We start from the raw sequence: 15,458 nt of genomic DNA, 5'->3' as shown, positions 1-15,458 counted from the left end.
GATATGGCAGTCTCAACTAAGCATTAGTAAATGCAAACCTCAAGCAGTGAAGCAAAAATGTTAAGTAATCACCATGCATTCCAGACAGGAGTAAGCTTTTCCTGTCAGTCTGTTACAATCAGAACTTCCCTACCTTGGTTCTAGCTCCTTTGCCACTCTTTTAGCCTTGTTCCACTCCTCGGAGTGGATGAATGTGTCAATAGCCTCTTTAATCATATCTACTCCTAGGTACAATTGAGCGGCCAGGTTGTTCTGCTGTATGCTCAATAAACGTGGTCCTGTACATCATGTAAGGTTAATGAATACTCATACATACATCCTCACTGCTATCATGTATCTTAGCCAAGCATTAAGATTATTATATCCTGAAAGTTGAATCACAAAGCTTTATGGTAAAAAATGCTGACATATAAGAACCTGTTTAAATATTAATTATTTCTTGTTTTTAAGAAATAATCAGTCACATAAGATGGAGATGCATGAAACTAAGAGAAAGTGAGAGAGAATCCTTAAAGATGTGTTGTAAATTAAAAGTCTATGTATCAAGTCCATCAATAATACAACAATCATTAACATATTCACCATTTAACACTAACACAACATGTTTCGGCCACAGACAGCCATCCTCAGGTGTTTCAATGCGTCAAAACTGCTACACTGCTTTGATGCGTGCTAAAATTCCACGATGCAGTCCATTTAAAATACCATAAATAATTACTTAAAATTCATTACATTTTTTTTTACATTTTTCATTAAGTAATTATTTATGGTATTTTAAGTGGACTGTAANAAACGTCGTGTTTTTATTTGTTATCTTAAAAACCAGGACGATGGATAAAGTCCAAAATCCCAACATATCAGTGTGATACACAGACGTTTAACTAAAGATGTGCAACAGGATGTTGAAATATAAAATGTGTTGTAAAATTTGAAAGAATTATATAATTTTAGGATTTCAGGTTCGCATGTCAATGACTATGAAGATAATGGCCTTTTGGATTGTAATGTCATGTAGTTTGGAGACAGCCCTGTTTCATAGGAATATATCGTCTCCCTCTTCAGGGCTGAACAGCAAAATACCAGCAGAAGCAGGCACCAAGGTCAGCACAGCTTGCTTGTGCATGCGCACATGTACAGACACACACACACATTACATTTTAGGGATGAAGAATATGTTATGCAAGCAGCAAACAGCATGCTTGCTTACTCAGCTTCTGAAATCTTGGTAAATTTCTATCAAACTGTAAGTACATGGCATCATATCCCAGAAGACAGCTGTCATCATAGTCACTGCTGTGAGAATATCAAATCCCTGACACAAAGACACATTCTTAACACAGTGATCGTTTATTCATTTTAAATATGAAATATATCTCAATAAAGTGCTTGTGGGACACTTGTACTTAATTATAAAAACACTTACGTGTCAAGGAAAGTCATATTGTTATAACTAGGAGTTCTTTACAGATGGTACCTGCCAGTACTGGCAAAATCCAAGCATGAGAGTAACAGCAAATAAGATTTGAAAAAAATGCTGATTATAACCAAGTGTTATTTAGTATTGGTCCAGATATAGGACAAGCATACGTAATACTATACTTCTATACAGTTAATCTTGACGTTAACTACACCTGAAGGTCAACAAACATATCCTGTTGCTGGCTAAAGTACCTATTCAGTTTAATTCAGTTTACAAAATTGAAAGGATGCGGTATTTTTTTTCTACATTTACTGTCATGGAACTGCAGCATTTCATGTTTTCCAAACAATACATTGTTATTTATAGATAAAATACCAGTGAACAGATCCATCCTTTTGCATTACTATAACTTACAGTATACTGTCACATAGCAGAACTCAAGCAGACAGAAGAGGAGCAGAAGGATCTTATATCACAGACTACCAAATAAAGTCAGGGATATTTCTGGAGTTTTGTTTACAATTTTGTTAGTATCTAGACTATATCAGAATGTAAGGGCCGCTCCATAGCTCAAGCGGTTAGTCGCTGGCTTCCCACTACAGCAGCCCGGGTTCGATCCCAGGTCTGGTCAAGTGGGATTTGTGGTGGACAAAGTGGCGCTGGGGCAGGTTTTCTCCGAGTATTTCGGTTTCCCCTGCCAATCTTCATTCCACCAATTGCTCCACAATCACCCTCACCTATCATCTGGGGCTGGTACAATAGGCCAGAAGTGGCCGCAGCACAAGGGACTTAGTCCCACCTCACTAGCAATAAAAGAAAAATGTCAGAATGTAAGATAACAGATGAATGATGAATCGGGGAGAATTTGGAAAAAAAGCAGTTCTGGCCTAATCAACATACCATCCGGCATTTCCCTAGATAGACTGAGGAAAACTGCGAAAAACCTCTGTCAGGATAACCAGTATTGTAGAGAAGATGTGAACCAAACACTGGCCAAATACAAGTCTAGAATGTAGGACATGAAGTTCTGACAGCAGCGCTTGTAGACAGTACTATCGTCTGGGATATAATGCCATGTATTCACTCCACTTACCACCTACTTTCATGCTCGATATCTTGCTCAGCTTACTTTTTGACCCCAAAGACGGAGGTGACATGTTTCTCTCAAATGTCAGTTGACTTTCAACAGACTACACAGTGTTATATCCCAGAGGATAGTACTCGTCACAAGTCTAGAACATTACCACTATGCTAACCAGATTCCTTTATTTAGTCCTGATCCAGGAAACTGACAACAGAATAAACCAATTACTGTGCCTCTATCTTCATTGAGCTTGATCTAGTTATAACAGTCATGTTCTCATAGCTGAGCATCACAGCCTGAGGCCTGCCTAAGTTCTACTTACCTAACACTTTGGCCACTTCCACAGCCTGCTGGCCTTCAAAGTATTTTGTTGTCAGTTCAACTGCCTTAGTCCAGGCTTTGATAACGACACTTCGGTCTTTGGTGGCACTTGTGTTTACCTGAAACAGGTTGTTACAAGATTGGCTCTTTAACGTTAGCTTCACATCCGACATTGTATTCATTACATCTGACTACAAGCTAGGCAATAATCATAAATAAAACCATTTGTACCAACAAAATGACAGGCTAACATGTGCAGAGTCAGTGTTTTCTTACACAGCTGAAACTCCCCAACTGAGTTATCACTTTGTACTTACTCACTTACTTATTCATGGAGCTGAGCCCTTCTGGAGGAGCCACCAATTCTGCAGCTACTCAAGAATTTCCCAGCATTTTATGGAACCTGAAGGTTCATTACCGTGTTCACAAGAGCTCTCCTCTGGTCCCTATCCTGAGCCAGATCAATCCAATCAATACAATCCCATTCCATCTCTCTAAGATCCATTTTAATATTGTTCACCCACCTACGTCTTGGTCTTCCCATTTCACATTGTACTACAAAACCAAAACATTTCTAGAATTTTGACATATTTTGGCATGAATTTAGTCTAAGATTATTACAGATTATACAAAAATTGTGTCTTAAGCAATGACATCATAGCAGTTATTGACTGTACAAGTATGGTACAGGACACCCTTGTCCAATACAAATTTGCTTATACAAGCAAAAACAAATGCAGATAATTATATGCTGAACATGGAAAATTTTAAGACAGACAGACTAGCCTCAGCTACAGACCTGAAACATTGCAATTCAGTAATTCTAAAGCTGAGATAATGTTACTAGTTTCTAATGCCACAATTATGGACCTATGGACCAAGGAGTTGTTAAGATAGCTTGGCCTTATGAAATTTCTATAGGTGTGCAGTCCAAACTATAGATAAATTAAAGCAGTATAGAAAGGAAGGGGACCATTCATTTGTGTGTACAAAATTTACATATCCAAATATTAATGGGAGACTTTATGTTGCCACATTCACGCATCCTTGTTTAACCCATGAGGTGTTAAGTCTGTCCAACACAGATTTACCTAACATGCCATTCTCAAGGAACATAACCCCCATATTAGACAAGGGTGTACTGTATGCCTGAAACAATACTGCAGCTACAGAATAAAATGTCTTTTCAGAAAATAAAGTCTATCTTTAACAAAACCTTCAAACTTATTCATTCCCTGGCCCTACTCTCCTCTAAGAATAATGGCTGCTTTTATGAGCAGTATTTGTTCTTCTCTATTATTACTTGCCTTTTGCCTCATTTATTCACTTTCAATACTCTTAAATGATTCTCTACGTATTTCAGCCATCTTACTTTGGGCCTAAACTTAGCATATTCCAAGGTAACAAGATATACCTCATTATCCTTACACCTTTCATTATCCATTTCCCTAAGTTGTCCACCTGATATCAATCACTATGTCTCATAATATATATTGTTTTATGAGCTGAGGTTGTTAGCCTCATGCCCAACCCCCAAATTGAATGATCAAAGGACTACCTTTCAACTTTTCCTGCATGGGTGACCCTACAAGATTATGACACCTGAACCTCCAAAGCAGTAGCTTAAAATACAGTCAAGAGATGTTACAACCTACTGCTCTCTTCAGTACGTGCCATAGAGAGGCGCAAAACGTTTCTAAATGACGGTTAATAGCCAGTAAAAAGATGCATCATCTAAGATTCAAGAATCTGTTTTGTAACCATCAAAGGTTTAATATATGAACCATGGGTTGACAGGCACAAAGACCTATCTGTGTGTAAAACCTGGTAGTATTACCTTTAGAAGGCAGTCAACTGCTGTTTTATACTCTCCACTCTGTTCCCATTCTCTGGCCTGAGCCAGCAGACTATCAGCATCCTTGGAACCCTTTGATCCAATCTCACGGTCATATTCAGCTTGCAGTGCTGGCAGCCGACTGGGCAGGTACTCACGACACACCCTAAGCGCATCCACCCACATTCCTGCATCCTAATGGACACAATGAAAAAGAAAGAGTTACCTTGTTGTATGGTCTTTGCATGAAATTAACATTAGGACACAGTGTCTGCCTGCATGTTTAATGTTCAGAATTACTTAATGCATTTCAAGCAAATTCCAAGATGTTCACAGCAGTGACTGTTCAGATTGTAGCCTTCTGGTGTGTGATACCAAGAGGTCTTGTGCGCCGATGACATTCCAAAGGCACAAGTTGCCTCCCCTCATGTGGGTCTGGGTGACTGCTATTTTGCTGCCTGCATATGCACTTCAACTATGAAGACTGAGGCAGTATGTACCTACCTATAAAATGTCAGTATCCACCTAGAATGTTACAATGCATCACAACTCAAAAGATCACAATCCAGATTTCAATCGAGTTCGATACTGAAGTTCCACACTAAAAATTTCCTTGCAAATTTAATTTTGCTTCATATTTCTTCAATATATTACTTACTTCACATAAAGTTCAGGCTGAACTTTACTGATTTTCACAAAAATTTGTCCTTGTATAAAAAGATTCATAAGTGACATAAAAGTCAACAAGACACTATCACTTTTACTTAAAACATCTTTTAATATGTCAAATATTTAATTAAGAATCATGATAGAAAGTCGTCTTCTGGGTTTAGGCGCCGTGTATTCTTCGTTTTGGCCAACGTTTCGGAGGAACGTATCGCCTCCATCTTCAGAGCAGGTGAATGGCTTGGAATGCAGAGAGCAGTAGCAGTAGCAGCTACTGCTACTGCTCTGAAGATGGAGGCGATACGTTCCTCCGAAACGTCAGCCAAAACGAAAAATACACGGCGCCTAAACCCAGAAGACGACTTTCTTCTTAGTCATTGCCGTGAAAACCTCAAAACTTACAAGAACAATGATAGTTCAGTTAGTAAAGCAATGGGCTACATTCCTGGCAGGGGCAAGATTTTTCTCTTTTCCATAGTGTGTAGACCAGCTCTAGGGCTGACCTAGCCTTCTACCCAATGGGTACTTTGGGCTGTTTCCCTGAGGGTAAAGCAGCAGGTGTGTGAAGCCGACCACTCATTTACATCTAGTATCATAGATTAATGAATAATGAATTGGAAGGGATGTGGAAGGAAGCAGTCATGGCTAATCTGAGACTCTATCGCAGCATTTGCTTGGATAGACTGGGGAAAGTAGCAAACTCCCTGTCATTATAGTTGGTATATTAGTTGAGATTCAAGCTGGACGCCTTCCGAACACAAGCTGTAAATATCAGCACTTCAACCAACTTAGTCTGTAGTTTTCACTCTGAAATAGCCATGTCCCCCCTTTGATAGACAAAACAGACAGTTTTTCTGCTGGGCCTCACCTGGTACTGTTTGATGATCAGATCAGGTCTCTGAGCCCGCAGCATCAAGGACTCAAAATCTGAGTAATTCTTAGAGTTGAACACATCTTTTGCCTGACCAAGTAAGACCTCTGTAACTGAGTCAGGGTCATGTTCCTCTGCCACCCGCTGTGCGTTCTTCCAGTCTTGGTTGTGAATATACCTGCAACAGACAGCAGGAAGGGAAATAATCCTTGCTGTCACTATAAAGCATGCGTTACAACCATAACCTTAATTTTTTTTAATATCAAATATCACAATTGAGTTGGTTAGCAATCCTGTTTCATAGCCTGGAGGTCAGCTATCCTAACAAGTTCCCTGTGGCTCTCATCAGTCATTCCAGGCAAAGGCTGAGTTAATACGTTAATAGGCCACGCCATCGTTCAAGCGGTTAGTCGCTGGCTTCCCACCGCCGAGTGGACCCAACTGGACCCCACCCCCCACTAAGCGAAATGCCAATTAATATGTTAATACAGGTGATAACCACTTGCTTCCACATCCTTTCTAGTGCATCATTTACAATCTTCTCCTTATTCAATGCTGTATAACTTATGCAAATCAGAATTATCACTGTATAAACTAAGAAACAAACATTCACTTTCATGCTTGTGACCTAGCTTTCTTGACGTAAGACTCTAGGACTTTTGTGTTTACTTCATTTGTAGTCTATTTAACAATTTTGTCAGTAACAGTGACTGCACAGTGCTGAATGATGCAGTGATAATGTGTATTGTAGGTATAGTCAGATTATAAAGCTATTTAGGCTCATACTGCTACTGTACAGCCTGATAGAGACCTGCAACAATGTGCAGAGCTTCACTTCTCACTGAGCAGCAAACATGGATCATGTAAATTTGTGTATTATATACAGGACAAAAATATCACAGAATCTGAGAACTCCTGTCTTATGGGATGCCATTATGCAAACAACTCAGATGTTAGATATAAAATCTTGTTTCTGTAACATGCTGTAACAAAAATATGAGATGATATAGCTCAAACTATTCCAAAAAAGGGCAAAAACTTCTGGTTAAGCATAAAAATATATGTAATACATAAAATTCACAAAATAATACTGCAAAATTTCAATTGTATGTACCTGACTGAAGCAAGGGCACACCCCTGCAATTAAATCAAATAGACTTGATCACTGAGGTGAAAAGGAAAGCTGATGGAAGATTCATGCTTCAACTGTACAGGTAAAAATTACAGACCAGTGTGGAGAAATGAATCAGATCTTTGCTTCCAGTTACCGTCTCTCTCAAGTACCATCTATTCAGAGATAACATTCATTGTGTAGATGGACTAACTATTGTTTTCCATCCATCATGCTGCAATAAGCACCCTCTCATTTCTCACTCAGACTGTCTACATACACAGTAACCAAATGCCTGTCTGTCCATCTGTCCTACTCTGTTTCTCCCAAACGTAAATAAAATAAAATAAAATCCATTAAATTTTCTATTAAAATTTGCATTATTTTTGTTAAATTCTATTCCACCTCACAAGGGGTGTCATCCATTTGTTAAAACTATATGTTTCTCTCTGGGTGTTTTATTGCAGAAGCTTGTTTTTTATGTTCGTTAGCCCGTTGTTCTGTTACGTCTGCAATCTGCAGCCCCTTGCTTGTGTGTTGTTCCCTCTAGCAGCGTCTGGTGTCATCTTCATTAGCATAAGTAGAAGAAAAAGGAACAATATGTTGCATTATTGATGGAATGTGTTACACATAGACGTTTTAATATGGCTTGCAACACAATGCTAAAATACAGAATTACAAATAGTTTTAAATGTTACTCACATGAGAACGGCCTCCCTGGGTTTACCAGCCTTTACAAATTCCTTTTCGGCCTCGTCAAATTTTCCATCATCTTCCAGTGCCATGGCACATTTGTAGTGGATATCTGGCACTTTTGACTTCATGGCAGTGCGTGCCAAATCAAATGCAAACTCAAACTGGGAAAACACAATTCAGAAACCATATTTCTATAGTAAGGTAAAAAGGTTAATTTGTCTCTGTGCTTAACTAATTAAACACTACACCATGAAGGCATATGGGAGAGTGGATGTATAGATCCACATTTTCTTGACCACGGCACTAGCTGGATGTGAGTGGTCAGCTTCACACCCCTGCCACTTTCTCTCCAGGGAAAGAGCCCTCAGTACCCATTGGATAGGAGACTGGGTGGAGCCCAGAGCTGGTCTGGACGATGTGGTGAAGAGAAAATTCTTGACCCTATCATGACTTGAACTCAGACCCCTCAGTCGCCCAGCCCATAGTCAGTCACTATACTGACTATGCTATCCCAGCTCCTATATTTCTACAGTACTGAACAAATTATCATGACACATAGACATGTTTAAATGGTTTGCTTCTAGCAATGCTCAGTGTACATCACAGCCAAATCTTTTCTCATAATAAACATTCAAGAACCAGTTGTGATGGTGGCTTTAACAGTTAAATTTAACATTCCATGTTACTAGTGAGCTGTTGTTAGTACAGTGACCAGATTATAGGCTGGCCAAGTGATATATGATTTCTAGTACAGGCATAGATTTTGCTCTTTTCCATGAGAGGCAGACCAGTTCTATAGATCTGCCAAGCATACTTATGGGTAACAGGTCTTGTTTCCTGCGGTTAAACTGACTAGTGCATGAAACTGACCTCTCATCTCCATCTAATGCTAAGGGTAAGAATACATGGAGCTATACCTTTACTGCACCATATGCCTTCATTTGGTGGTGATTAATTAAGCACAGGCACAATATTAACTATTTTATCAATATTTTAAATCTCTTCTGTTTCCATGATATTTCATGCATTGTTTTCATCTTCAAGAGGTTCAGACAACATGTCTTGTGTAGGCAGAAGTATGAGTATATATGTATATTTTACCTATGGGAAGTGCACTGTTCTGTGTAGTCAAACTCTCAATTGTCATACAAATATCACTACAACAGACATTTACATAGCTGCGACGTTTATATTATTTATGGCACTAAATTAAAAATAAAACATGTTGACAAGGTGAACTCTGATATGGTTAAAACAAAACTTAAAACATCAACCTAAAGGTAAAAGATGCCAGGGAAGACCTATGAAATGACTAAAGGATCCTATTTTGTAATATATAAACCAAGTTTCTATAGTCTGTTACTGAAACTGGTGAAGATGATTAAATAATAAAACAGGAACTTGGGCCCTAAGGGTAAGATATTGGGAAAATATGATTATTTTTCAAAAGCTATAATAAGGAGAAAACAAATGAACAGACATCCTTACATACAATAAAAGAAATATACTACTAAAATTATGGCATTTCATATAACACTCATTATGATAAACTCTTCACCACAGACCATACCAATAGTAGACCTCCACCATATTGCACTGTATGCCAGCATTAACATACCTGATAAATTTCGCAAGCATAATCAATAGAGATTTCCAGAAGATTGAACTTAGTAAGGAGCTTAACAGCTGAATCACCTCCTAAGGATTTAGCCCACAGGAATGCAACTTGCTGGCTGGCCTGCTGCCCTCCACTGTTCTTGGCAACCTGGAATGTTAAGAACTCCATCTACATAATGTATACACACTGTGCTGAACAAGGTATGTCTCAGTCATGACTGGCCTCAATATATTACACGTTTCCTTATTTACCAAAGAAGCCATCTGGTTGTCTGTCTTTTGAGGCATGTGAATAGGCATGGGATACCTCAGTGGGTACAGCACAGGCCATGGGTTGGATGGTCAGGGTGTGATTCCTGGCAGCGGCATGATTTTTCTCTCATCCATATCATCAAGACAGGTTCTGGGGCCCTATACAATCAGTATCAGGGGCTGTTTCCCCAGGAGTAAAGCGAATGTAGTGTGAAACTGACAATTCACCTCCATCTAGTGACAAGGTCAAGAATACTGGAGCTATACCTCCACTCCCCCATATGCTTTCATGTCATGGTGCTTAATTAATTAAGCATAGGGACAACTTTACTTTTATGTTTAATATTTGTCTTTTACAAAAACAGTAGAGTTTACAGTAAATGAACTGGTAGTTACTCCTTTTAGGTTTTCATGGTAGTTATTGCTGATAGAGGCAGCATGTACCTCCAAAATGTTGGCAACACTTCCGACATCCACAATGTGAAATGATCAAAGAACTCAACTAGTATCAAGAATAGGTAAGATGTAAGACTGTCCTGATAATGAAAAAATATATAATTTTTTTAATGTTAGTGGGGTGGGACTAAGTCCCTTGTACTGCGGCCACTTCTGGCCTATTGTACCAGCCCCAGATGATAGGTGAGGGTGATTGTGGAGCAATTGGTGGAATGAAGATTGGCAGGGGAAACTGAAGTACTCAGAGAAGACCTACCCCAGCGCCACTTTGTCCACCACAAATCCCACTTGACCAGACCTGGGATCGAACCCAGGCTGCCGCGGTGAGAAGCCACTGACTAACCACTTGAGCTATGGTGCGGCCAACCAATGATATAAGTACAATAATTTAAATATTCTGAAAATCTAGTAAGACCAAGGGGGAAAAAGAGGTCTGAAGAATTATTCTTATGTATAAGTGCTTGGTTCATGCTGGTTTCTTACATGGCTTACTCTTCAGCCCTGAGGACAGAGGAAACATGTTCCTGCAAAATGTTGGTAGACTTTCAACAGACTTCACAGCACCCCACAGGACAGAACCCTTAAAAAAGTTTAACAGAAGATGCCAAAATATTTAATATGTTGGCTGCTGTTTATGTATCTACAAACTATTCACTAAAATTTATATAACCAACAAAAAAATTATCCTTCAATTAAATTTTTCAGACTTGGTCTACGTGCAGTAATACTGAGGGATAAATTAACTTTATCCTGATATCTGATAATATTTTATTAAAATCCAACATTTCCTATGGTCAGCTGCTGTTTCTTTGATCAGCTGTCAACCAAATGGTACAGTCATCATTTCAGTGCATACAGCAAGCCTTTACCAAGCAAGTGCTGCCACCTACTAACTTTTTATTATACATTTGCCTCTGTGGCCAGATGTCAGTACATGACTGATGCATATTTTCTCCTTCTTTCTGTGTTTAGATGTTAATCAAACTCCTCAGCCATAATTTCAGTGCTTTCATCAAGTTAGTATTGCATCTGCTGATAGATTTTATAGTATTTTTCAAATATAAGCAATATTATATGTACTATGCAGATAATTGGGAGTAAAATGGTTGAAAAATCTTGGCAAAGGAGAAGATTTTCAACCTCATCACCAGGCAGAGTTAAGTCCAGAGAAATGTGTTAAGTAAGTCAATGCATAAGGCTGTGCCATAGCTCAAGCGGTTAGTCGCTGGCTTCCCATCACAGCGGCCCAAGTTCAATCCTGGGTCTGGTCAAGTGGGATTTGTGGTGGACAAAGTGGCGCTGGGGCAGGTTTTCTCCGAGTACTTCGGTTTCCCCTGCCAATCTTCATTCCGCCAATTGCTCCACAATCACCCTCACCTATCATCTGGGGCTGGAACAAGAGGCCAGAAGTGGCCGCAGTACAAGGGACTTAGTCCCACCCCACTAGCATTAAAAGAAAAAAAGTCAATGCATTGACTGACCCTGTAAGCATCCTCCCACATGTTGGAGGCTCGGTACATGCTGACAGCCCCTTTCCAGTCTCCAGCACTGAGGTAATGTTGTTCTGCACCCTTCCAATTGTTATCTGCCTCCATTTCTTGTGCAAGATGCACATGTGTTGTCTGCACCAATTCAGGATGGTGCTGACCTACCAAGCGTATCATCTGTCACATGGAACAAAATAAACTAAGTTTAAAAAATAAATACCATATCACTACAGTCAGAATTAACACAGGTATTGGCAAGAATGGTAATAGCAGAGGAAGACTGTAAGATATTCAAACTGTAAGAGAAATTAAGAAATTAAGAGAGAATTACAGATTCCTCAAAGAAATTACTTACTTACTTATGTACTTATGAAGCTGAGACCCTCTTGAGAAGCCTCCTATTCTGCAGCTACTCAAGAATTTCCCAGCACTTTATGGAACCCAAAGGTTCGTTATGGTATTCACAAGAGCCCTCCACTGGTCCCTATCCCAAGCCAGATCAATCCAATCCATACCATCCCATCCTATCTCTCTAAGATCCATTTTGATATTGTCCGCCCACCTATGCCTTGGTCTTCCCTGTGGTCTCTTCCCTTCTAGCTTTCCCATCAATATCCTATATGCATTCCTCGTCTCCCCATTCATGTTACATGCCCTGCCCACCTCATCCTCCTTGACTTGATCATTCTAATTATACTTGGAGAAACAACAGAATTTATAAAATAACACAGAAGAAATTGGAAAGAACATATTGACGGGGTCAGCTCTGGAAGGAATCAAAAATGATCTTAAAATATTAACCAAAGAGAAGAGGAAGTTTGGGAAGACTTCTGAATTGCTGGTAGGATTCTCTTTTCTAATATCTGTTGCAGGTGTCAATAGGCCTTCATAGGATGAGAGCGGCGAAAAATTAATAGACAAATACAGGAACAATATGAGATAGGTACAAGGGATAAAATAGGCTGCGCCATAGCTCAAGCGGTTAGTCGCTGGCTTCCCACCAATCCCGGGTCTGGTCAAGTGGGATTTGTGGTGGACAAAATGGAGCTGGGGCATGTTTTCTCCGAGCACTTCGGTTTCCCCTGTCAATCTTCATTCCACCAAATTCTCCATCATCATAATCACTTGGGGCAGGCTACAATAGGCCAATCAGTTCCAGCCATGCCGAGTGGACCAAGTTGGACTCCACCCACCATTAAGTGAATTAAAAGAAGGGATAAAATGCACTTCTTAGAGCTTTTTACTCACAATGTATGACCTACTGTCATGTAACGCCTGGTATCAAGGAGAAGCAACCATTTAACTAAAGATGATACAAATCATGATACAATAACTGCAACATCTAACATGTAAGAAATATCACCAACTAATTCCAAAGACTGTCAGCAGCTCAGACCACATAGTGTCAAATGGTAGGACAATGAAAGAGAAATGCATCAGAGAGATATCGAAGGATGTGACCTAATGGCATTTGCTTTGAGGGACTGAGGAATAGCATTATACGGTCAGGATAGGCCACCTCTGGGATGATATGGATTCTTCATGTCATCTTTAATGCTACAGAAAATCTCAGGCATTTCTAAGAGACATAGGATTGGCTAAGTTTGTTTTGCTGTCAGGTATCAAATCATTCGTCTGTACACAGCAATATTTCAGTATCGCTAGGAACACTGACCTATGCCATTTTTAGAACTTACCGTATTTACACATGTATAGACCGCACATTTTTTGCCAAAAATTCAAGAGGAAAACTGAGGTGCGGCTTATATTCAAAATATTCGAAATCACACTTCATCTAAAAAAATTATATTCATAATTAGTAATACAGGGTGTAATACTCCTGAAATAATATTCCAAGAAAATTATTTTTTCTATAATTTCTGTCTGAAAATTGTGCTGTGGCCTATACACGCACGCGGCCTATACATGCGTAAATACGGTACTTTCTTAAAGTAGGCCTCTGTGATCTCCACCTTGTCTCTGCATCTGAGTATCGCCCCTATCAAATTTTGAATGCCTGTACCAATTTTTATGCTATTTGGTATGTATATAATTGAGTAACATATTTAAAAAATCCCTCCCACCAGTCTGTGTGTCTGTATGTGTATCTCTCCTATTGTTGCCATGCAATGGCTCATTTAAGTGTATCCCTCCTTTCAGCATTAGGCAAGGGCTCAGTAAAAAAGTTACTGCAGCAACAAATACAAGCAACAACAGAAGAACTTTTGGATACATCAATTTATATGTTCTGAGTTTTATCAAAGGTGAATCTGTGGTTCTGTCCATGTATCCCCCTATCACTACTAGGTAACAACTCAATAAAGACATTCCCACAGAAATGAAGAAATGTCAGAGGCATCATTTTCTACGTGGTTCATGCTGTATCAAAGGAAAGTAGGCGATTAGTTCCTGCAGAACTTCAGAGAAAGTAGTCCTGATTATGGTGGTATAACCACTACATCTTGCACTGAGGAAATATAATTTACCTGGTCTCAATGGTGGCAATACAGTAACTTTAACCCTTCTTACCTGCTCATACTGGTGGTGTTTTTTGTACATTGATATGGCCATGTCAGGTTCGGATACTAAGAGATATAATTTTTCAGCTTCTCGGAGCTTCCCCTGCTCCTCCAGATTTTTGGCATGAGAGACGTACATTGCGGACACCTCACTGGACCCCAAATACTGGCTTGCCAGTTTATAGGCTTTATCCCACTCACCTGCAAAACAAACCATATGATAAAGTTTGTGGAAAAATGCAGTAAAATGAGGGCTAAGAGAAGGTTAGGTTAATCCAGATGTCAGATAATCTCCCCCTCCCTGCCTCTAACCCCCCCTCTCTGACTCTACAGCCCTCTTAAACCTATACACAGTTGGTAGGTCTCCTTGGAAGGGGGATCAGCCCATCGCAAGGCCTCTACCTATACACAGAATAATACAAACACAGAACAAAAGCACACAGACATCCATACCTCAAGTGGCATTCGAACCCACGACGCCGGTGTTCGAGTGGACGAGGATGGTTCATGCCTTAGACTGCACAGTCACTGTGATCAGCTTGAAATGCCACACATAATTAAATTGAAATTACTGAAGACATTATATTAGGTTTCATTTCACCAACATGGTTAAGTAAGATAATTAAAGGTGAAAACAGTAGCATTTCTAAATGAGATCTATGGCCGCTTGACATCACTAAATTAAGTCACATTTTACTGGGGGATAACTGTTACTAAACTGGACTGGCTTAGTGCGCTCTACACCAAAATATCACAAACAGTGGACAAGAATCACTAACTTTAATTATGTGGATAGCAGACCTACTACTACAAGCAGAGATGAGTTGTACATATGTCAGACCTTCAATCCATCCTGTAAATTTACCTGCTTGATTGTACATATCGATGGCTTCCTTATACATTCCTGCTTTGATGTACAAATTCTCAGCTGTTGAATATTCTTGGTTAGAAGCAAAATGCTGTCCAAGTTGAGCATAGTATTTGGAAACAGTTTGGGGATCATCAAACACCTATGAAAAATACAAAACATTAGAGTTCTTCATGGACTATCATTTCATTCTTCCTTACTCGTCCCTTTCATAACCAACTCCAAGAGCACAACTGCTCCTGGAAAGTCAGCAGTG

The 15,458-nt window shown here is 39.4% G+C and overlaps 1 protein-coding gene across 1 annotated transcript in view; it reads right to left on the bottom strand.

The window, feature by feature from the left end:
* Nucleotides 1-15,458, bottom strand: part of LOC111862503 (intraflagellar transport protein 172 homolog) — a 43,763-nt gene that overhangs the window by 8,659 nt on the left and 19,646 nt on the right. The window contains exons 17-25 of the mRNA XM_023847975.2: nt 15,200-15,344; nt 14,345-14,535; nt 11,810-11,992; nt 9,622-9,768; nt 8,010-8,164; nt 6,194-6,374; nt 4,663-4,854; nt 2,827-2,944; nt 134-278 (exon numbers count right to left, since the gene is read on the bottom strand). Coding sequence (XP_023703743.1) covers nt 134-278; nt 2,827-2,944; nt 4,663-4,854; nt 6,194-6,374; nt 8,010-8,164; nt 9,622-9,768; nt 11,810-11,992; nt 14,345-14,535; nt 15,200-15,344 — 1,457 coding nt within the window. The remainder of the gene's footprint in view (nt 1-133; nt 279-2,826; nt 2,945-4,662; nt 4,855-6,193; nt 6,375-8,009; nt 8,165-9,621; nt 9,769-11,809; nt 11,993-14,344; nt 14,536-15,199; nt 15,345-15,458) is intronic.

This window comes from Cryptotermes secundus, unplaced genomic scaffold, assembly GCF_002891405.2.
Source record: "Cryptotermes secundus unplaced genomic scaffold, Csec_1.0 scaffold816, whole genome shotgun sequence".
NCBI lineage: Eukaryota > Metazoa > Arthropoda > Insecta > Blattodea > Kalotermitidae > Cryptotermes > Cryptotermes secundus.
The sequence above is the reverse complement of the archived record's forward strand: the minus strand, read 5'-3'. Positions and strand labels throughout refer to the sequence as shown.